The sequence below is a fragment of the Portunus trituberculatus genome, chromosome 39 (genome assembly GCF_017591435.1).
Source record: "Portunus trituberculatus isolate SZX2019 chromosome 39, ASM1759143v1, whole genome shotgun sequence".
Lineage (NCBI taxonomy): Eukaryota > Metazoa > Arthropoda > Malacostraca > Decapoda > Portunidae > Portunus > Portunus trituberculatus.
In genome coordinates this window covers 11,210,995-11,236,003 of record NC_059293.1, presented here as the reverse complement: position 1 = coordinate 11,236,003, position 25,009 = coordinate 11,210,995, and the positions used below count along the sequence as shown (strand labels likewise).

At 39.4% G+C, this 25,009-nt stretch overlaps 2 protein-coding genes across 2 annotated transcripts in view; one reads left to right on the top strand and one right to left on the bottom strand.

Moving 5' to 3' along the window:
- The window catches only part of LOC123515466 (RING finger protein 17-like), a 134,464-nt gene extending 120,224 nt beyond the window's left edge, over positions 1 to 14,240 (bottom strand). The window contains exons 1-8 of the mRNA XM_045274053.1: positions 14,147 to 14,240; positions 11,705 to 11,817; positions 10,693 to 10,772; positions 9,926 to 9,987; positions 3,167 to 3,252; positions 2,779 to 2,922; positions 1,818 to 1,886; positions 1,105 to 1,185 (exon numbers count right to left, since the gene is read on the bottom strand). Coding sequence (XP_045129988.1) covers positions 1,105 to 1,185; positions 1,818 to 1,886; positions 2,779 to 2,922; positions 3,167 to 3,252; positions 9,926 to 9,987; positions 10,693 to 10,772; positions 11,705 to 11,817; positions 14,147 to 14,240 — 729 coding nt within the window. The remainder of the gene's footprint in view (positions 1 to 1,104; positions 1,186 to 1,817; positions 1,887 to 2,778; positions 2,923 to 3,166; positions 3,253 to 9,925; positions 9,988 to 10,692; positions 10,773 to 11,704; positions 11,818 to 14,146) is intronic.
- Positions 14,241 to 15,608: 1,368 nt separating this feature from the next.
- Positions 15,609 to 24,479, top strand: LOC123515467 (bifunctional coenzyme A synthase-like). The gene is given in 5 exon segments (XM_045274054.1): positions 15,609 to 15,742; positions 16,228 to 16,296; positions 16,581 to 17,127; positions 17,130 to 17,854; positions 20,774 to 24,479. Coding segments are annotated over 5 exon segments (1,689 nt in total). The 5' UTR covers positions 15,609 to 15,673; the 3' UTR covers positions 21,053 to 24,479.
- The last annotated feature ends 530 nt before the right edge of the window (positions 24,480 to 25,009 follow it).

Genomic DNA, 25,009 nt, shown 5'->3' with positions numbered 1-25,009 from the left:
TGTGTGTGTGTGTGTCACTATTTGGTGGGCGGCGGCACTATAATGTCTTCACTTGTACACAGATACTGACTGCCGCTGCTTCTCTGCTGATAATCTCGATGTCTCTCTACACACACGCACACACAGTATGAGACAGCGTTAAAACACCAATCACAGCACAACAACAGCAGCAGCAGCAAGCCATAACACAGCCCACTATACGCTTATTAACTAGACAGACCAGCCACTTCCCTCCCAGCACGGACACTGACCGCTGGCGCCAAAACTGACTAGTGGTGGCGTCAGCTGATTGCCACACACCAGGGCACGCTCTATAACATCAAAACAAAGCCAAATATCGTGCAGTAGAATAAATAAATAAATAGGTAAACATATCAATAAATAACATCTGTCTATCGCTATTTATTTCTAGTGTCTAACCTCCATGACTATCTCACTACCCGACCTGGCAACACTGCGGCGCCGCTACTACAAATCAAATGTATACAGCTGTGGCGATTCTCTTGGCGGGCTACGAGTACAATAGTAGTAGTAGTATGGATCCTCCCCTCACACTGCTCTACGGTAATGTTCACAATATTTCACCAACATCAAGACCCACGTTAGCTTGCCCTCACCTAACACCACGAAACACACTATCCTCCTTTAAAAATATATAAGTACGAGACAATAAAACCAAGAAATAAGAAAAAAAAAAAAGGAGGTTCAATAAGTTCCAATATCCTCGTGGTAATGTTATACAGGAAACATCAAAATGCAAGCAACATTCCTTAAAAAAAAAAAAAAAAAAAAAAAAACTTGCAACGATCGAGGTGCCAAAAATAAAAAAGGTTCTAGCATCGTCCCATTCCTACCCATTTGTTTACTCCACAGCAATGCAACACAGGTAACACAAAAATATAATCCCAATCCCTGAAACAAAAAAGATAAAACACAAAAAAGAGAACCCAAAAGAAAGCCTCCAAACATATACTCATCACAACACCAAAAAACAAAGCAAACATCCTGAAAAATAAATAAATAAAAATAAACAAAACACAAGGTAAACATCTTTCTATCCCCACCCATCTGTCTCCCCTGTGGTAATTCTATAAGGGTACTCACATTCTTCTGAAACTGCAAATCCTTCACAAAATTCTCCACCTCACTCAGGGCAGCTTCCACTTGTGGCATCTGCAGTGAGTTCTGAAGGGCAGAGAGAGAGGTGGAAGGTGAGAGAATGTGAACGGAAGAGGAAGGTGTTATTATAGGATGCATTCAGAGAGACAGTGGGTGAGAATGTGGAGGGAAGGGTTGTGAAGGATTAGAGTAAACAGAGGGAGGGAGGGAGGGAGGGAGGGAGGAACGAAAGAACGAACGAACGAACAAACGAAAGAACGAACGAAAGAACAAACGCACAGACGAATGAAGGAAGGGAAGGTACATACAGATTGAGAGAGAGAGAGAGAGAGAGAGAGAGAGAGAGAGAGAGAGAGAGAGAGAGAGAGAGAGAGAGAGAGAGAGAGAGAGAGAGAGAGAGAGAGAGAGAGAGAGAATTGATTGATTTATTCATTGATAAAGATAGATATGAAGGAAGGTAGAAAAGAAAAGAAAAAAAAAAAGATTAATGGATAGATGAAAGATAAGATCAACAGATGAATAAATAAATATAAATAAATAAATAAAACAATACAACTAAACCAGTGAAACTCAGAAACAGTAGACTAGAAATGAAAACTCGTAAATATACACAGTTTGGATAAGTTTAGCGACACAGGAGTAAAAAGACATCACACACACACACACACACACACACACACACACACACACACACTCACCAGGTACTCCAGCTCAATGATCTCGTGCTGCTGGTGTGACCCGATGATGTGACACCGAGTGCATATGTACTGAAAGGGAGGAGGAAATAGTACAAAATTATCACCGGTGGAATAAAGAACGAAAATTATAATAAATAAATAGATAAGCAATTAAATTACTAAATAATAATAATAATAACAAACTTGAAAAAGGAGAATATAAGTTTTGAGGAAGGAAAAGAATTAGAGAAGGAAATGGAAATGGTGAGATAATAATTAAGGAAAGGAAATGATGGAGAGGTACAAAAATATGAAAGAGAGAGAGAGAGAGAGAGAGAGAGAGAGAGAGAGAGAGAGAGAGAGAGAGAGAGAGAGAGAGAGAGAGAGAGAGAGAGAGAGAGAGAGAGTAAACCAATGAAGCTTAATGCAGATTCAAGTCTTACTCAAAGGCACTCAGTAACAACTTTGGGGTGATGAAGATGACTTGCTCATTGAGACACCTATTGAGGAACCATATTCACTGCAGACTCAGGACCACTTTGGCTTCAGATCACCAAAACTCACTTCTACTCCTGATTCATGACTACTGCACCATCAACATCACTTTTTTATGTAACACGGGAAATCTGGCCAAGGGCAACAAAACGAATGGAAAAGAAAAAAAAAGTCCACTTAAATGCCAGGTCATGGGCAAGTCAGAGAGAATTAGCCAAAAGAATGAGATATATGTCTTGAAAAACCCAAACCTACCTAACCTCATCTAACCTGACCTGACTTAACCTAGTGTAACTTGACCTATCCTAACCAAAGTGAGTTAAGTTCCTAGGAAGATAGAAATTCAGAAAGCAGGTAAGGAGTTCCAGAGTGCACTACCTAGTAAGTGACAATAATAATACAAACATGAGACTATAGCAACACCCACTTGTAATATTGAGTCTGTGAAATCAGCCAGTGATGTGTTGGTGTGTTGAACATGGCTCACCTTTTCAGAGTCAGCAGAGGAGCAAGTCTGGCACACCATGGAGCACAACTCCTGTGGGTGGTCAGGGCACTTCGTGATGTGCCACAAGCCACCCTCAGTCAGTGGCTGAAACTTGTGATTCTTCATGATCCTGGGAACGTGTATCTGTGCAGCAAGTATGTCAAGGAGGAATTAGTGTCAGCTTATCAATTGGTCTCTCACTGTGCCTTATTCTGAAACACTTTGTTCTTTCACCATCACTACTTTCCAAATGTTCTACTAAGACCTACTTTCACAGCTATTCAAGCCTTTCACTCATCCTATTTATGATGAGAAGTCTAACTCAAATCTTGTTAAATGTATACTAAAATGTATACACACAACCTCATACTGTAATAGTCCTTCTTACCTTCTTGAAGCAGCCATCACACAACTGTGACATGCAGGTGGTGCACAGGACAGTGGCCTTGGTCTGGCAACACTCCTGACACTGGCCTGTGGAAGTAAAACATGACCAATACTATCATCATTATTAGGCAGACAAAGTGTTGACTTCACATTCAAACACACATCACAAACAGTATGTGTGTGTGTGTGTGTGTGTGTGTGTGTGTGTGTGTGTGTGTGTGTGTGTGTGTGTGTGTGTGTGTGTTTCACTGTTTGATCTGCTGCAGTCTCTGACGAGACAGCCAGACATTACCCTACGGAACGAGCTCAGAGCTCATTATTTCCGATCTTCGGATAGGCCTGTGTGTGTGTGTGTTTCACTGTTTGATCTGCTGCTGCAGTCTCTGACGAGGCAGCCAGACGTTACCCTATGGAACGAGCTCAGAGCTCATTATTTCCGATCTTCAGATAAGCCTGAGACCAGGCACACACCACACACCGGGACAACAAGGTCACAACTCCTTGATTTACATCTCGTACCTACTCACTGCTAGGTGAACAGGGGTTACACGTGAAAGGGGAGACACCCAAATATCTCCACCCGGCCAGGGAATCGAACCCCGGTCCTCTGGTTTGTGAAGCCAGCGCTCTAACCACTGAGCTACCAGGTGTGTGTGTGTGTGTGTGTGTGTGTGTGTGTGTGTGTGTGTGTGTGTGTGTGTGTGTGTGTGTGTGTGTTTATGATGCGTTTCTTCCTGGCTTCGAGCAGTTTGGCCCTAACCTAGCTTCCTTCAGAAATAGATGAAGTTGAAGGAGTCATGTCACAGATTTCAATCGGTTTCAATTGTAAGACACTGTAACACTGACATCTGTTGACATGCACACTGTACAAATCACCATTAGCCTAACTACATGCACACTGAACAAATCACCATGAGACAAATACTAAAAATAATTGCCATAACTTCTCCCTCAAGTTGCACTTGAATCTTCCTCTCAAAAATAATCATAATTTGCATGGCACAAAGGTACACATCAAATCATTAACACACACACACACACACACACACACACACACACACACACACACACACACACACACCCGGTAGCTCAGTGGTTGAGCGCACAGCCCTGTTCACCTAGCAGTGAGTAGGTACGGGATGTAAATCGAGGAGTTGTGACCTTATTGTGTTACATCCGAAGATCGGAAATAATGAGCTCTGAGCTCGGTTCTGGCTGTCTCGTCAATACAAACAGTGAATCACACACACACACACACACACACACACACACACACACACACACACACACACACACACACACACAGTGTTACAGTTGACTATGGTTAATACAATGGACCAGTGGGTGGAGGAGTCAACAAGGTACAGGGGCAAGAATAACCATTGTTGCTTGACCTAGTTTTCACAAAGAAACCAGAGTCCCCTCCAATCATACCAATACCTTAGTCCAATGGGGAAAAGTGATCATGTAACATTACAGATGCAAATGCACGAGAAAATGAGATAAGATACAGAGAGGATTATAAAGGAGAGAGATTAAATTATGCAAGAGCGGATTTTGAAAAATTAAGGAGTTATTTTACTGATATTGAGTGGAGTAATATTATGTGCAGGATGACTGTACAAGAGAAATATGACATATTCTTACAGAAATACAATGAAGGAGTAAAGAAGTTTGTTCCTGTTTATAGAGTTCAGAAAAAAATATAGGCAACCCCCGCTTAACAAAGAGGTTACATTCCTAAAAACCCTTCGTTAAGCGAAACTTCGTTAAGCGAACCGATTATAACAAGTTTAACCCCTGACTTGAACTTCCATGGAGAGTAAACAAAGCGAGAGTGCATCATAGTACAGTGAAAGGTTTAATGAAAGTAAAAATTATGAAGTTAAACATTTAGGCAGTTTAATTTAAGTCATTATAATGTACACTAATGTATGTATCTACGTAACTTTATAATGTTGATGATCTTAAATTTATGAAGGGAGGGAGAGTGAAACAGAAAAGACACTAACTGGCAACCTTTGGAATATAAACAACGGGCACATCATTGTATCACATACAAAACTTATGTACCACATTTCCACAAGGCTTTCCATTTTATCCATTGTAGAGTCACGATTTCAGGTGGTTCTTTTAGCTTGCAAGGAAGATACGGTCTCACCAGCCTTCTTAATAGAGTCTGCTGACTTGAAAATAGTAGAGACAATAGATGGAGTCAAGATGGTGGCGAGCAATGCTATTAGTTTTCTCGCCTCTCTCGTGTCTGTGAATAATATCCAGCTTCACTTCAAGAGTAAGAGACTTCCTGGTCTTCTTAGCAACGCTAGGCGACATTGTAGGGCGTTTTGGTGGTAAGTTGAGCGAGGGAAGATGAGCTGCTGCTGACGCCATTATTGTTTTGAACAGGGGGAGTGAGTGGTGTGCGTGTTGTCCACGAGAGGTGCTGGTGTATTCAAAAGCCTGTCGGCTTGCGTGATATGGCGGAGCTTTCAAACTTGGAAAAAATTACCTGGATAAAACTTTGTTAAAGCGAGTTTGGTGTTTGTTAAACGAGCAGATGGTAGTAAAATGAAACCTTCATTGTGTGAACCTTTGTTAAGGGGAGGCAACGAAAAAAAAAAAAAAAAAAAAAAAAAAAAAAAAAAAAACAAACCTCAAAATTGAGTTATTAATACTGCTGTTATCCTTGAAATGTCTACAGTTTTCTGTGAAAATGGCAAGTTCCTGTCGTAATTCCTTATATGTTTAAATCGCCTTTATTTACGCACTTTAAAGGTCTCTTTAAATGCCCCGCCACGTGGTAGGCAACATGACTTGTCGTTGCTTATGATTTTGTAGCATTTTATTTTATTTTATTTTATTATTATTTTTTTTTTTTTTCTAGTGTATTTATGTTATAGACCTTCATATGGTAACAACAGGACAGAGCGGGAAGGAGGCTATGTGCCTTGTAGAAGGCTGTGAGGTCGGCAGTCACAGGCAGTGTCTTGCCGGACGTCTTGGAATGTAATGTGTAGCGCTCTGCAGCTAATTGTCTTGATTTTCCACTTTTCCTGCACTTTAGAACATTGAAAGTCATGGGTCGTCAATAAAAGATAAAGACCAACCAAAGAGAAAGGATGAAGAAGCTGAATGAGAGGAGAAGGGAGGAAGTGGGCAAAGATCTCAGTCGCTCGTCGCAGTGACATCCGCCACCACCCACTCATGACCTGACCCCGGTCACACACGTGTCCTCTCCACCACCATCACCTCCAGCTTGTTCCCTCAACCTCACAGCTGTCAGCTTCACCATCACAAGCAACAACCGAGTCATGAGGAACAACAAGGATGGATACACCTTTTCATCATTTGAAAAGGAAGATTCCTCCTTGTGAAGATGAAAAATTCATTATGTTTCATTCACAGCTTGAAAGTCTGGTATCAGGAACATGTACCAAATGCTGGGGTACCAAGACAATGGAGGCAACAAATAACAGCTTTGACACCTACATCAATGTCACGTGTTCCACATGCGCAGTGACACGCCAATAACACGTCACTTGGTAGATGATGCTGGGAAGGAAAGAGACCTCACTGAGCTGAACTGCAAACTTGTATATGTACTACAAGCTTGTATATGAGATAATAAATGACCTTGGCTGTGCAGGGTTGAACAGAATTTCCCAGGGATTAGGCATGTAGCCAACAAACATCGTGACATGCACTGTTCAACAGAAAACAGCTCATATCTCAAAACTAAAGTTATTGATATTTCAAGCGCAATATCTCCGTTAATTTTTAAGTAATTTCAGATATAAAGGTATCAATGGAAAGAGGAAACATAGGAAATTTTTTTCATCGTGAGACATTTCGAAAAAACTGTCTCTAAAAAAAAAAAAATTTAAAGAAAAAAAGGTAGTTTTTTGTCATCGATATTTGAAAATTTTTTTCATATATGAATTATGATAACCAAAATTATTCACGATGGAAAAAAAGCTACATACATCTACATCATGTACACTTATTTTCAAAGTAGTAGGTTGAAAAACATTTGAGAAATAGCAAGGAATGCCGATGCTATTTTTTACCGTTTTCAGCGCATATTATATTTTTTCTCTAAAACTAATGATCGTATTTCAATAATACTTGGGATTCTTGTAATTGAGGTACTAATACATACACACACCAAATTTCATGAGAATCTGACAAAAAAAAAAAAAAAAAAAAACACCTCTTAAGTAAAAAGCGTCACCTCCCATTAAGCGGGGGTTACCTGTACATGCTTGGTACAATGCTAGATATATACAAGCAAAAAAGGCAAAGGATAAAGCGTGGAAGAAACTCTTAAAGCAGGAAATGACTATAATAGTCGGCAGTACAAAGATACCAGAAATTAATATATTAGAGTAAGGAGAGAGGAAATAAAAGTTGGAGAAGGATGTAGTGGATAAAAGCAAGGATGAACCCAACATTTTCTACAAGTTTATAAACAGCAAAACAAAGAATAAGGAAACAATTGAAAACATAAATAAAGAAGGGAAGACATACCAAACAGAGAACATGTGTGAAATAATGAGAGCTTCAAAACGGTATTCACTGCAGATGATGATTTCACAGAACCTAATAGGACATTGGATTGCCAAGGATTACAGGAGATTGCAGTGCATAAACAGGATATTGGAAGATAACTGGATAAGTTGGAAGTCAGAAAAGCAATGGGGCCAGATGGTGTATCAGGCTGGGTGTTAAAAGAATGTAAAGAGCAATTACTGGATCCAATTTGGGAAATAATTAAAAGTTCAATAAATGAAGGGAAAGTTCCACTAGAATGGAAGAAACCCAACGTAATACCGATATTTAAAGGAGGAAAGGAAATTGAACCACTAAACTACAGACCAGTGTCACTTACAAGTGTCGTAGGGAAGTTATGTGAAATAATTATCAAAGAAAAATGGGTTAAATTTCTAGAAGAGGAGCAAGTCATATCGAACAGACAATTTGGGTTCAGGACAGGGCAGTCATATGTATCAAACTTGTTAAGCAGGACTTGAAAACAGAGATGGATGAGTAGACACCGCATACCTGGACATTAAAAAGGCTTTCGATAAAGTCCCGCACAGAAGACTTCTTTGGAAACTAGAGTACATTGGAGGACTGCGTGGAACCTTGCTCGAATGGACAAGAGATTATTTGAAGGATAGGGAAATGAGAACTGTGATTAGAGATACATACTCATCTTCGGGTAAAGTAACTAGCAGAGTGCCACAAGGGTCAGTGTTAGCCCCCATTATGTTTCAAGTTTATGTAAACGACATTCACATTGGGATAAACAGTTATATAAATTTATTCGCTGATGATGCAAAGTTGCTAAGAGTTATCAAAACCAGAGAGGACTGTCTGCTGTTGCAGGAAGATTTAAACAAGATCTATGAATGGAGCAAGAAGTGGAAATTGGAGTTTAATGCCAAGAAATGCCACATAATGGAACTAGGAAAGAGTAAGAGAAGACCAGCATGGAACTATTTGATGGGGGAGGAGCAAATAATGAAGACTAAAGAGGAAAAAGATCTTGGAGTGATCATACAAGAAAATCTGAGCCCTGATAAACACATAAGCAAGATATTTGGACTATCATATAAGATGTTGACTAATATAAGAGTGGCATTTCATTACATGGATAAAGATATGATGAAAAAATCATCACAAGCAAGATACGCCCAAGGCTGGAATATGCAGCAGTGGTATGGTCTCCGAGCTCTAAAAAGGATATAAGAAAATTGGAAAGGATACAGAAGATTGCTACAAAGATGGTGCCAGAAGTAAAGTTTGGGGGGATTCCAGTCACACAGTTTTGCTTGATAGGGTGGAATCGAAAGCTCTTCGTCTCATCAATTCCCCTCCTCTCACTAACAGTCTTCAGCCTCTTTCTCACCGTCGAAATGTTGCATCCCTTTCTATATTTCATCGCTATTTTCATGGTAACTGTTCTACTGATCTTGCTAACTGCATGCCTCCCCATCTCCTGCGGCCTCGCTGCATAAGGCTTTCTTCTTCCTCTCATCCTATTCTGTCCAACTCTCTAATGCAAGAGTTAATCAGGACTCTCAATCATTCATCCCTTTCACTGGTAAACTCTGGAACTCCCTCCCTGCATCTGTATTTCCGAATTCCTACAACTTGTCTTCTTTTAAGAGGGAGGTATCGAGGCATGCTCCCCTAATTTTGGCTGATGGTTTTGGCAATTTCTACACTTTTTAGAGAACCAGCACTCAAGTGGGCCTTTTTTTTTACTTTCTCTTTTTGCCCTTGGCTGACCCTCTTCCCTACGAGAAAAAGAAGAAAAGAAGGAGAGAAAGAAAAAAAAAAAAAAAAAAAAAAAAAAAAAAAAGACCTCACATATGAAGAACGACTGAAGGAAATGGGACTGCCAACCTTACAAGACAGAAGAGAACGTGAGGACCTAATAACAATGTATAAGATAGTAAATCATATTGAAAAATAGACAAAGAAAACCTGGTGCTGTTGACGGAAGAAGATGGAAGGACAAGAGGACATGAAAAGAAGATCAGGATAAGGCAGTGTGTGAAGGATATTGGAAAATACAGTTTCCCACACAGAACAGTGGAAAAATGGAATGCATTGGATAATGGAATTGTTACAGCACAGTGTGCATAACTTTAAAGAAAAGCTAGATAAATGGAGGTATGGAGACAGGACACTATGAGCCCGCTCAAACCCTGTACATTACAACTAGGTAAATACACACAGAACTTGCCATTACCTTTGCTGGTTTGCTTTGGTTGTTGGTACAGCTTGGAGAAATGAGTGTTCATCTTTAAATTCCTGCAGAACAATACACCACCATTATCCTCACAATATACAACACTCACAATCTACACCAGCACATGCTACTCAAACTACAGAGCTCCAGATATGAGAGAGAGAGAGAGAGAGAGAGAGAGAGAGAGAGAGAGAGAGAGAGAGAGAGAGAGAGAGAGAGAGAGAGAGAGAGAGAGAGAGAGAGAGAGATCTTACTATGATAAAGTATGATGTATCCTTAAAACTATTTGCAATACTAATTCAAAGTAATTCTCTCACACTTCCTACTGGATTTTCAAATGATAAAAATAGATTAAAGAACATGAAAGGACTTACTATTGAGAAAACTATCCTGGTATAAGCCTGAATGATGAAAATGCAACTTTTTTCTGTTTTTCACCTGAGGATTATCACTTTTCTATGCTGTCAAAATAGTTCACCTTTTTCATGTTCTTTCTATAGCCTTCCTTCCCCTCTCCTGGCTATCAGCTCCTTCTATCCCCTCACTTGTCTATCAGTTCTCTCTTTCCCCTCACTTGCCTATCAGCTCCCTCCATCCCCTCACTTACCTATCAGCTCCCTTCCTCTCCTCACTTGTCTATTAACTTCCTCACCTCATCCCTCCCTCTCCTCACTTGCCTATTAACTTCCTCACCTCATTCTGTCTGCTCCCTCCTTCACCTTACCCTCTTCCCCTCCTCTCCTGCCACCCACAGCTCATCCACTCACCCAGAATTCCTGCTTTGGTAGAGGCTGCCCACAATGTAGAGATGTTTCTTGCTGTAGAACTTTTTATGAAATACGGTGACCTGTGTAAGAAAGCACCACCCCTTCAGACTCCAGTATTTGTTTTAAGGATCAGGTTTAATGCACTGATAGAAAGACACTGAGATCATTTAACAAGCCTCAGTCACAGGGGCATCCTTAGTGAGAGAGGATATGTCAAGAAAAGAAAGGAGAAAATGAAGGGAAATAACACTGAGATAATTTAACAAGGTACAGTCACAGAGCCTTCCTTAGTGATGAGATATGTCAAGAAAACAATGGATGAAATGGAGGAACCTAAAACAAAATATGAAAACTTGAGAGGTTTGTGAAAACAATTGAATTCCTGGGAATGAAAGGAACAGCTAAATGAAGGAATGTAAAACAAAAATATGAAAACTTGGGAGGTTATATGAAAGCACAAGGCAGTTGAATTTCTGGCCATGTGGAGACTTTGCTTCATTTCACACTGCAGCTTTAGTTCATCAAGCCTAGATCACAGTATAATCCCCATTCACCAGGTTTAGTACACATCAGGTGCATGCCAAGACACCCATACAATACCAGGGAACAACACAATTCACCAACACTACTCTAAGTGACTAAAGGTTGTAGTTTTAGGCATGGCACTGTACCAGCTGATGATTATGGCAGTGCATCAGAGTACTAATTTGGGAGTGATCCATGTAACAAAAATTAACCAAATATTGCAGAGAAACTAACAAAAAGGCTTCAGCAGAAAATTGCCAGAACACAACAGAGCATGACATGAGCACTGACAAAAAGGTTTTATGATGAAAAGACCACCAGTATACAACAATATGACTTTAACATTGGAAAAAGGAGCTTTAAGCATAAAAATCACCACTACTCAACGAAACATGACTTAAATACCACTGAGGCTTTAAACTGAAACAATCACAATAGCACAAAGTCATCAGGTATCAAAGTCGTACATGGAGCTGCTGCTACTAACCGTCTGGCACACTACACAGGTGTGGGAGCCAAGCCCAAAGCACGTCTGACACACCGCATGACCACACGACAGCAGCAGTGGCTCACGCTTGTGGTAAACATGCTGCTTCCGTTCTGTGGGAGAGGCACAACATGAACATCACAAGTATATCATGTGTGTAAAGGCAACAGAATATCTAAGGCAACATGTATGGAAAGATGACATATATATCAGGTAATATGTAGTACTAATAATAATATATCTTCTATAAACTTAGGTATTCTGAGTCATCCCTGCCAGTTTTTCTTTCCTCCTCCTTCCTAAAACTGCTAACTTTGTACAAAGGCCTCATCTGTCCATATATGTGACCTCCCTGGGAGACCCACACTTGGACCCACACTACCAAGACAAGGCTGCGAGACAAAGGTGAGGCCATGAGGAGCATGGGCGTTGTTAGGCTTATTTTTTTTTGTGGGGGGGGCTGAAGACCCCCTAAAATATTCTTACCCCCCCTTTTTTTTTTTTTTTCAAGTTGCCTGGTAGCTTTTCCATGCAGAAGCACTGTCCTTATGTGTTTGGGCCATCTCATGCTTGCCAAAGATGACTATAGCTTTCTTTCATTTCCAGTTTCAACCATTTAAATTTCTTCATCGTTTGTTGTGTAATTGTAATTGTTGTGAGCGAAAAGATCTTGAAAGCGCAAAAACTTTTTCACTCGCAAGCTCACATCCTGTGAATCTCCTGGGGACTAAGCCCCTTCCCCCTTTTTCTTAAAACCTAGTGACTCTCCTGATGGGGAGTGATTCCCACAGGAGACACAAGGAGTCATTTGGTGAGGGATGTGGACATTCTGCCACAAATAAAAAGGTGATACATTTCCAAACTAGTGATGATCAATAATTCAAGTATTTTTTTTTACATGAACATGTTCAAGATTTTAAATTTTAAACATTAATTGTAGCTAATTATTGTTACTTAAAACAGAACTTTTCATTAGTGATAAGACAAGATAAAATTTGAACTTGAAGTTTTAAAAACAGATTAAAACAGATCTGGATTTGTCAGTTTATAAAAAATATTAGTAACATTATTAACAGTATTGAAATTTTAAAATAATCAATTAAAAGGCATTAAATTTATCACCAGCTATCAACTATTAGTTATTACCAATAAGGTTAAGTAATAAACTCTTTTAGTTATCGCAGCTAAGTAAATGAACAAAGTATTTCTTTACTACTACCTTCAGATTTCATTGAATTACTGTGGGCTTTGTAAAGGAGTGTGTTAACTCCAACCTTCACAGACAGTAAGTATGTGTACTATGTGCACACACAGATGGGTGTGGAGCACTGTAAAGATTAACCAATGTTTGTCATTGTCTTACACAAACTTAGTAGTGATTACTAGAACTTTCAATATATGTATATACATCTTTACTTGTAAAAGGAATTCATTTTCTTCATGAAGGTCTGTTAACTCCACCTTCTGTAAATTTTCACTCGTCATCCTAAAGTAGACTTTTCTTTGTTATTCTTTAACTCCCTACCTGCTTCTGTATTTCCATCTTTCTATATCACCTGACCTCATTTAAGAGGAAGGTTTCAAAACATTTATCCCATTCTTTTGGCTAACTCTCTTGGATCTGCTCGGGGACTGGCATATAAGTAAGCAGATTTTTTTTGTTTCATCATTTTTGTTATCCTTGTCTAGCTTTCCCCTCATACATATAAAAAAAGTGGAAATATTATCCAAAGAAACTTTCCAAATCTGGTCGGTCAGTGTTTATTTAATGCAAGCTCACACATGCTGACTCCCACGTCATGACAAGGAAGCAGGAAAGGATAATGTCTGGGAAAGGGAAAAGAAAAGTTAGAAAAGACGAAAACAGTTGAAGTGAAGAGAATAATGATTAAAGTACGTATGAGGGAAGCAACGGTGAAGAATGAGAATAAAGGAAAAAAGAATTGATAATAGAAGAAAAATGAAAATAAAATAAAGAAAGTGTTAGAGGTAATAATGAGAATGGGAAAAGAAAACAGAGAAAAAATGGGGAAAATGAACAAGAGAGAAACACATCCCACAATCTGAACCTCTGAACCAGTTCAGGCCTCGGCCAAAAACAATCAAACACGCGGCCACGCGTGGCCTGCAGCTGGAGAGCCACTGCTACTGATGCGTCACCCCTCACTGAGCAACATATGACAAATATAAAAGCACGCTGTTAAATGCCTACAGGAAATTGTACCATAGTCAGCATTACCCAGGGACCTTCCTCATCCTGCCACCCTCGCCATCACCACCACGAACACAAACACGGTGCAATCACCACCACGCCATTGTGACTAGCGTTCCCCAAGACTCAAGCCACCCAACCGGCTTCACCTGTCTTCGTCATTCATTGGACTACAAGGTTTTGGCGTTCATGAGCCATTATGTCGCTCCTCTACCTTCTCTTGCTCTCACCTGTAAGTTTGAAATTAACTTTGCACCTCGGGCACTTGCTGTCCAGGGTCGTCATTGCAACACCATCTGTGAGTACGCCGCTCACAGTCGCCATCTTGGCTTCCTTTCCTCTTCCCTCCTCGTTGTGCTTTTCTTTTCTTTTTTTATCTCTGACGCACTTAACCTCCCTTTATAGCATATTATTGTTTCCATAATTACAGTGATCATAATGATGATATCTGTATATTCCATGCCTTAATGATGAGATAGCCAGAAACATATTAGGCAGGTGAGCAGTCTAATAAATCTTTTTTTATTCAGATGTGTTTCTTGAGATAGATACATTATCGTAAGAAAATCCTATGAAAACTCCTTAGACTTTCTAAAATTTTGACTCGGTGACATTGCCTCTAAATCTGGTATGACTGCGACTTTGCGACTCTATTTTTGGCACCTCCAGTGCGACTTATGACTTTTTTTCTTTTTCTCGGTGCGACTCCATTAAATTACAAAGTAAACTTTAGCGTGATAACAGAAAGATGCTTTCATAAGGCAAATAAACACACACACACACACACACACACACACACACACACACACACACACACACACACACACACACACATATATATATATATATATATATATATATATATATATATATATATATATATATATATATATATATATATATATATATATATATATAGTTAAAACAGCCTAAACTAATATTTACGGGTCATCCTCCTTTTCCTCCATGTCCTCCCCGCCTTCTCCCCCAGCAGCGGCAATCTCTCTCTCTCTCTCTCTCTCTCTCTCTCTCTCTCTAAAAAGGGAAAATGTTCAAAGTCGCGGCAAAAGTCGTGGTGCAACTTTACTAAGTGTTTTTTTCTTTCTTTTTTTTTAAGCGTGTGCGACTTTCAACTTAATGATTTCGAAATTCATGGTGATGCTAAATCATTGATAAGTCGCAAAGTCCCAACTCAGTGCCACAACGTCCAGCTTTGAAGATGTATCACATTTAGCTTAATACGTGAAATAGCGAAGTTTGGGATCAATTGTGACGCTTTCTCTACACGAGCGGAATGCAAATAAACCGAAGCGCCGTAAACATTGAAATGCATGTGACTGCCAAACTACGTATGAACCTTCCTGAACCCGACTTGTCACTGCTGTAAAGGTAAGGCGCATCACGTCACCTCATCTAGGAATGACATAACTGTGGGGAGCCGGAATATTGCAACTCAAAATAAGCCACTGTGTGTGTTACCTAGATGCCTATAGTGGACTCATATCTCAAGTTACGCCTTTTGCAGGTATTGTCAGTTCTGTTTATTATTATTATTATTATTATTATTATTATTATTATTATTATTATTTAGATTTTTACTTGGCTGTAGTCTCCTCTAGTTATTAAATGTAGTATACCCTATTTAAAGTGGCAGTTCTTTTCTTATCTTTCTTATCAGTTGTACGAATAGCCTTTTCCCCACCAATCCCCATAATTTGTGTAGGACAGTACCATTACGTAGGGGTCACTCACCTAGAATGTGTGATGCAGCGCAAGACTTACCCATGCATGACCCTGAAGTAAACACCCCACATACTTTTTGTATAGTGAGTATTCATCATCCTATGTGCCTAATATAGCAGCTCTATTGGTGTTGTTGCTATTGGTAAGATTATCCTTCATTATATTTGTATCTAGATCACAGAAAACAGGACTCATGGATGCCTCATGTTGCCCTGCATCACCTTGCTCCCTCAATCTCACCTTAACCAAACTTCAGTCTCACAGTGTTACATTAACCCAATATCAGTCAACTATCTAATTTCACCCTCCAAAATAACTAAGTTTATTTAAGTTGGAAATTATCTTAATCTACATTTTTTTTTCAGAACATTAACATGAAAGTAATAAAAGTTTGATGCTTTCCATAGATGAAGCTGTTCAAGTAATTTATCCCATTCTTTTGGCTAACTTGACCATGTTTGGGGACTGGCATTGGCATTCAATGATTTTTGTTTCTTTTAGCCAGTTTTCCCCTCTTGTATAAAAGATAATCATTATAATTTTCACTTGCTGTCCCTTTGATTCCCAGATGTGTCCGGTGACAGGCCTCCTGGTGCTCACTCATCCAGCAGGTGGCATTGTAGCCAGGCTGCCCAGGGTGGGTGTGTGTGGTGTGGTGTCAGTGTGGGTTTGGGTGATAGTGTGGGTGTAAGTTCGTATGTGTGTAGTGCAGAAGGTAAGGATGGTCTTGTGGTGTGTGTGTGTGTGTGTGTGAGGGAATGGTGTGAGGGGTGATTGTTCCAGTGTGTGTGTGTGTGTGTGTGTGTGTGTGTGTGTGTGTGTGTGTGTGTGTGTGAGGGAGTGGTGTGAGGGGTGATTGTTCCAGTGTGTGTGTGTGTGTGTGTGTGTGTGTTGCTGACCATCTCCCTCATTGTCCTGCAGGTGTTGCGAGCAGCCTCCCAGCATGTGACTAAAACACTCTATGTCCATCTTGATCCACAAGCTAGAACTCATCTGCCAGAAAGCATCAAACCACTTACCCTCTACAGTCACATCATTTCAAGCATTTATGGCCACAGCAGTTCCCTTTGCCGCGGTCTGGATGTACGGGTGTTGTTGGCCGGCTTTAAAGACTCCATACCTAGACCACCTAGGACTCGACTTCCAGTGGATGTGTTGATCCTGGAGGACACGGGGCAGGATAGAGAGAAGCATTACAGTAGCTGTCTGGCTGCTGGTGGGCAAGTGGTGGTATTGCCTGAAACACAAGAGAAAAGGGAAGGTGGAGATGAGATGCCCCTGCCTGTTTCTGTTCCAACAGACCAGGTTTATGCTAATGTAGTGTTGGGTGGCACTTTTGACCAGCCACATGTTGGCCATCTGGTTATGTTGTCAGCAGCGCTGCTGCGATGTAATGGCCGGCTTCTCTGTGGGATGGCTGATGGCCCCTTGCTCAGGAAGAAAACTCTTACTGAGCTGATCAGGCCTCTTAAGAGAGGATGGATGGCTTGGCCCAGCTGGTGGAGGAGCTGGATCCCAGTGTTGAGCTGCATGCCGTGCCCATTGAGGAGCCCCTTGGCCCCACGGCATGGGATCCCAACATGGACATGCTTGTGGTGAGTGAGGAGACAAAGGGCGGTGTGGCAGCAATTAATCGTGTCAGGGAAGAGAAGGGCCTGCCACTACTTGAGGGCCATGTGGTGACCCTGGTAGAGGATGAAGAACGACAGTCCACTGAAGAGGAAACTAAGGCAAGTTCCTCCTCAGGAAGAATGCGGCTTCTTGGCACCATCCTGCAGGAGCCCACACTCAACCCTGCCATCCCTGTCCATCCCTGTGTCATTGGTCTCACTGGAGGCTCTGCCAGTGGCAAGTCAAGTGTTGCCCGACGGCTGGCGGGGCTTGGTGCAGCTGTGGTGGACTGTGACAAGCTGGGCCATGAAGCATATCTCCCAGGGACAGCATGCCACAAGGCATTAGTGGATATCTTTGCCTTAGAGATTGTAGGTGAGGATGGCCACATCAACCGAAGAGCACTAGCAGCAAGAGTGTTCAACAATGAAGCGGCAAGACAGCAACTGAACAGTATTGTGTGGCCAGAGATAGAGCGGCTGGTGGAGCAGAGAGTGGCCCAGCTGGCAAGAGAGGGGACGTCTGTGGTGGTCCTGGATGCTGCAGTGTTACTGGAAGCTGGGTGGGATAGACTTTGTCATCAGGTGAGTCTTTTGGTTGTTTTTAGGTGGAATAAGTATATCTGTGATGTGCTGGATAAGATGAACAGAGATTCCTGCCAGTGTTGGCAGTAAGTGCCTGAATGACTTGACAAGGCAGTCCCCTAATTGTCAGCAATCCCTGAACTTAATCTTTCCACTTATTTCTCTCTTCTCATTCATAATGGTAAATGCTCAAGACGATGATGGAAAATTACATAACTCAGCCAAATTTTGGTGTCTGTATTTATTAATGTTTTTGTTTTGTATTTATTTATTCATTTATTTACTTATTTATGTATTTGTTTTATACTTATAATTTTCAATAGATGTAATATATTTTTCCAATGTAAATGCTTAAGCTTCCAAACTGACAATTTCATTCTCTTTACTTGTGTGTATAATTTCATGCATGAGTGTGGTGTTATCATGAAGGGCGTTTCAAAACTCAACATAAGCTGATGTCATAATCTCCTAATCAGTGAGACAGCCAGAATGGCCAGTGCCTGCCTGATCCCACAACAGGCAGCAACTGGTGTATGAATTGTATATGCATATCAACCTGGTAAGAAAAACATACTACTTGCACTTTGCATATATATAGCTAGTGATTAAAGCATTCGCATAATAAATTACCATATTACCAAGGCCTAACCTGAAGACTAATCAGTGTTTTATTTGAAATATATATAGACCGAAAAGAATATATATATATATATATATATATATATATATATATATATATATATATATATATATATATATATATATATATATATATATATATATCATAAAAATATGAAGTACAAGAAAGAGCAAAATATACCAGGACTAAATAGAAACATCATCTCAACTGGAATTTGCAACAAGTGGAAACCACTAAAATGACTCCCAAGACCACTGTAGGAGTAGACTGTGACACCACCACTACAAGATGGGACTATCATGTATTTAACCATCGATAGGAGAGGCTCAGAGGAAATGAAAACTGAAAACCATATGATAGCTGAATCAACAATAGAGAGAACTGGATTGTGAAGCAAGGTGCAAGTCAATAAGTAGTATTTAGTTGTTGAGGGCATATGGAAGGGAGTAACTACTACTTAATTCATTCCATGGGTTAAAATGTGAGGTGGTCAGCAAGGCAACACAAGTGGAAGTGGTGCAGAACAGAGTTGGTTGGTTGGCTCTTGGTGAAAGAGCATTTGTGGCCACAGGAGTAATAAGAACTGATACTGGATGGAATACTTTTAGAGAGAATAGAAAAGACTGTCTTTGTGTATAAAGTAAGGTTTGGTAAAAAAAGACATGCAAGTAAATAACTGGATTTCATAAAGAGCAAATGAAAAAGAATTAGTTAGAAGTGGTAGTTGTAAACTGGGTTGGAGTGTGTTATCAAGTGAATTGAAGCTGAACTGTTACTCATGTAATAAATATGTCAAATTGGATTAAAAAGTGAAATGTTTTAAATGAATTGAATTGTAATTGATATGAGTTGATGAAAAATCTTTAATTTTTATATCATACATGCAGTGACCAAATTATAATAATTTTCTTGTTACAGCTGAATGGAAAACTGTGTCTGACATTAAGACTAAGACCAAAATCTGCAATTCAGAACTATTTCAGCTGAAGTATTATTTTCTTTGTATTCTATTATTTTCTTTGACCCTTTTTTCCCATTTTTTTCCACAATGTCATAATTTATCCAATTCAAGTTACTCATTGAAAAACACATTTTATAGGACCATAACATACTTATGACATTGAGAAGTACATTGTAGCAATAGTAGTGGTAGTAGTGATGATGCAGGAGTGACAGATAGCTGGAGAAGAAATATATGACAGCTAATAATTGGCAACAGAGAAATAGATTTGCCTATAATGGGGATCACATAAAGAAAATTAAAACAATATGAATAACAAAATAAGTTGATGTGACAAACAAATTTCATGAAGCAAGGCATGGGTTGCCAAATTGCTGTGTGAATAGACAAAAAGTTTTTCGGTCTACCTGTTACTGTCACTGTAAAATTACCATCACTTTTGTCAGTACTACTTCTATAGTAGTGGTGAAAGTAATAAAAGCAGTATAGTACAGTACAGGTAACTCTCAATTTATGCGATAGATGCATTCCAAGAGGCATCGCGTATATCAAAATTCGCGTAAAACAAACATGTAATTCTTATAAGAAACAATAGATAATAGGGGGATGCGGGATGTGGTTAAAAAAAATTCTTACAAAATTCTCAATTTATTTGGGTAAATTAACATGTTTTTATTATTTACCATTCTAAATACTAGAAATGTATTTAAAGTAAATGGAAAAGCAAGAAAAAAAAGAGAAAACAACAAAACAAAGAATATGTAAACACAACACCCACTGCGTCACTGCCTTCACCACTCACACCACAGTCAGTCACCATCTTCCTCTGAGCTTTACCACTTTATCAAAAATCCACTTATCAAAAATAACCCCACATGCAGAAGAAGATGAAGGATGTTTTGGGGCCATCTTGGTGAATTATAGGCAGATTAAAGAGATTTTGTCTGTACTCTGTGCTGGCAGACTGCAAATGAGGCACGAGAAGAGCAGAGCTCCCAAATATCGGCCAGCTGTGGAACTCTCTGGCGCGCAGTTTGAAATTGCGTCTGGTGCTCAGTTTGAAAATGCGGTTGGGCCAAATCGTGTATAAGCAAACCGATCGCGTAAATCAAATTAATTATAATATTTTTTTGGTTGCGTTATAACAAAAACTCGTAAATCAAACACATGTAAATCGAGTTACCTGTATATATATAATATTTTTATACGACAGATAATTCTAAATTGCTAACATTGATTATAAGCACAATACCCCATCACCAATCTTCTTAGCAGTCATCATCATCACCACAAAAGATCTCATTGTTGATGTCACCAGGTGTGGGTGTGTGTGTTGCGGCGAGAAGAGGCAGTTCGGCGCATCATGGAACGAGATGGCAAGACCGCTGAGGAAGCTGAGCAACGGCTGGACTCACAGATAGCACAGAAAGAGCTGGTGCAAAGAGCAAATGTTGTCTTCTGCACTCAGTGGGCGGGGGAATACACCCAGAAACAGGTGGAGAAAGCCTGGGCTGCTCTCACTGCCCACCTGGCCAAGACCAATGCTACCACCACCACCACCCAGACTGCTGCTGTCCCTTCTAAGTCACATGTCTAGTTAGCCTCAGGTGCTGTTCTTTGTGCCTTAATGCTGTAGCCAGGAGATAGAGGGGTGGAGGTGTCATGGGGTGGTTTTGGTACTTACAGCAGTTGAATGCTGTAATTTTTTTTCTTAATATTTTCAGAATTGTTGTGTTGTAGTGTGGGATATAGTACAGTAAATTCTCAGTATAACAGATATTGGATATTATAAATCCTTTAAGCCTAATGAAGAACACAATTGATTTTAGATTCTTTCGAGCAACTCTTAATTCAGTTTGGTAAAAAGGTGGTAAGACTGAGTGATGTGCAGGCAGAAAGGTGTTATTGAACACAAGGCACATGGTTGGTGGACAGTATTGAGTTTGATCTCTGTGTCTTTTTCTATGTTCTCACCACCAAAATTTGACACTTTAAGAATGCATATTATTGAATGAGTATTGCTGTAACAAGCCAAGTTCACTAAGAAGCCTCCCTTTAATGATAGTCAGATATAGCGAACCTTTTGCTTTGGATATAGCAACTTAACCTTCTCTCCAGTTAACTTCATTGATAGTCTACTCTTTCTTAATAGGGATATACATTTATGCAGTAATATATTTTTTTTTGTTACGTAGATGAGATAAATTGGTCATTGCCTGAGGTGAGATACCACAGGAAGGCTGCACAGCACTGGCAGGGATTACAAGACAGCATTGTATGTACCACAGACTCTCTCACTCTCTAGGAGGGTCAGTAAAGCAATGAGAACAAGCAGATGAAATCAGCTTGGATATTGAGAGGAAGTACAGTTGACAATACTATTATAGTAAATATTGTCATATCTTCTCTGTATAATTTAGTTTATCATTTAAGATATAGTAATCCCTCTTCCAAATTCTATGAAATTAAGACTGTACTTTTGATTGATCATTGGCGATGTGTTCGGTATTATTTGTAAAATATTAAGTACATGAGTTGAGGGTGTTAACAATTTGTCAGTCTATTTCTCTTGGAAATATCATTGGAAATTACCCCAAAATCTCCAAATGCTGTTTTTCATCCCAAGTTGGAATACCTTGATAGTATATATGCACACAGCTCTGTTTACACTGAAGCCATCATGTTTAAAGGGAACATACTAATCAAGGTGGTGAGAGAGCAGCTATGGTCATGCATTGGCCATCATGGCCCCTGATCTGTTATAAAGATTGCAGTGCAAAGGTGTTTTTCCACCACCACCTCATTCTCCCTCCTTGAAGTGTACTAGTTTTGAGTAGTTTGTCCACAATGCTTCTGTTGTAGGCAACTTTCATGAATCCCAACTTAATGCAAATCTTGTCTCCTTGTATTATCCATGTCCTATTATATGAATTTTTTTCAATGTTTATATTGCCTTCTGAGCTGAGAAAGAGGAGATTGAGATGGTTCGGACACATGAGAAGGGCAGAGGGAGGGGTGTTGAGCAAGGTGGAGGAGGTGAGGGTTGCAGGCCGACGGCCAGTGGAAGGCCAATGGAAAGGTGGAGGGAGTGTGTGATGGAGGATATGAGTCGGTTGGGAATAGAAGAACATACGGCACAAGATCACCAGTTGTGGAAAGCAGTCATCATCTGTCCAAAATGGGAAAATGTGGACATTAAATGAAAATGATGATGATGATGTTTATATTGCCTTCTTAGCCTGGTTCTTTATTATTTGCATTTACATTCCAATGTTCCTGATATGAGGGAAGGCAAGCCTTTGCAGAGGTCATCACATCCTCCTTAGTTCATAAAAGAGGGAAGTAAACTTCCTGTAGTAAACTCAAGTGCAAGAGTATGAAAGCATTACATTGTGTTTGTGATAGCAAGTGTTGATGTTAAGCACCGAGCCAATGTGGATCTCATGAGTAACATAGGATGTCAAGCTGTCAATTACTAGGACATTTGATATAACACTATGCAGTGATTTATTTATCATGTTGGCATTATTTTTTCATTCTTATAAATCTTTTGTCTGAATATTTTATTTTGCAATAATAGTTCTTTAATTTTTCTGGACATTATTTTAATAATTAGGTTCAATTATTTAAAAATAATCAAAATTATAAAAATGTTGCTGTATGCAGCCCCAGACTTGTCCATGTTAGTTACTTTGATGGCAGTAGGACCACTTTTTGTTACATCGGAGGTGGGAGGCACAATTCTTTTGTCCTAGCAAAGACTTGGATATTAACTGTGAATGATTTGAATTTTGAGCTTGAAATAATTACTTAAATCTTTGTAAAAGTCATCTTCAGTCAACACCAGTATTGTTAATGTGTTTCCTTAGGTTCTGTATTTGTAATGTTGCTCTTAGCTTCTATGAGCCAGCATCATTATTGTTGATCTGCCCACAAAAACACACCAGCTTAGTTCACCAAGAGGCAGCCCTGCCCTGGTCAGAAATTATATCTCAAGTTGCTGCTTTCAAAGCTGTTTCAGTTACTAAAATAACAATTTAGTCCTTTTAATCCAAAAAACAATTTAGTCCTTTTTATCCAAGTCAACACCAACCTGGGGTAAAACATCAAACCTGTGTTTCTTTGTATAAACTGCCTTTGTTGCTGATGTTCTTCCCTCTTTTTTCCTGTGGAAGAAAGAGACGAGATTTTTTTATCATGCACACTTTGCATGAATCACTTGTGTACTCATAGTCATCTTTTCCATATTAGAGGCAGACACCAAAACTGGTTCACCTCACCGAGGGGTCTCCAAGTGCACGAGTTCGAATCCTGTCCACGGTCCGAGTGTAGGTTGGGCTTCCTCACTCGGGGCAACGGTTTCCTAGCGGGTGGGCTTTGAGATAGGAGGTACCCAAAAAAGTATCCCCTTTAGCCCAGAAATTCCCGTGAAAAGCCCACATGGTATAAAAAAAATATATATATATATATATATTCACATAATGAAATCACATTTTGTATACACAAATGACCCCATATGAAGATGAAATATATACAAGGTATGTAAAATAAGACAAAACCATTTAGTTTTTTTATTAAGAATCCATAGAAATAATTATTCCTCTATCATCATAATAATGAAATGGGTTTAAATAATTGAACATGAAAGTCAGCCTTTCACTCAGCAACTCTTTAAAATGTACCAAGGATAACTGAACTTTTAGTCATTCCTCATATCTGATAATTATTCACTTAAATTTTGATTTCTTAATCTTACTAGAGCTGATTCAGACTCATGGTGATTCTCTATTTCACTATCAATTAAAGCTTTCTCACAATCATTCTATAACAATAATGAAAATCCAGTTTCAATTGATGCCAAGAGTGGCACATTCCTATACATTTTATCTACCTGGTTTTCTATAATAGATTGCCACATGTCTGTCTGGCTCTTGTGGCAAACACTAGATGTATCAATTATTTTGTCTTGCAACCTGCTAGTGTATGACAAAAATGTATGTATAAATCAAAATTTTCATTTTCCATTCTTGTATTATTGAAATCAAAGTGATCTACAGATATAAAAAGCCACGATACCTTGGATAAAGTAAGAAGGGAGACTTGCTATTTTGTCTTGTGACAAGTACAAAGACTCATTACAAGCAACCCTTGATAAACCACTAGTGTTGATGCTTAGTGAATAACTAGTGTGTGGATCCTGATTGCCTTGTGGTGGTGCCTCGTCTGCTGGTACAGTCAGGGATCCATCTTGTAGATACAGACAGTGGCTCGAGAAAGCTGACAGGAGAGTGTTCTTCAATTAAGCAACGAACAACTTGAACCACCTTCATGTTTTGAGATCTACATCCATAATGAAAATCTCTAATGTGTCTAATAATATGAACAAACTCTGAGCATCTGATTTTGAGCTTGACAAAATGGTTCTTGGTCCCTTTCTGACTGGCTGTCTTACTTAGCACCACTGCAAGCATTTTCCATCTCTTGATATAATTATCAGCAGAGAATATAAAACTATCATTTAGTAAAGATTTTCAGTATCAATATAAATAAATAC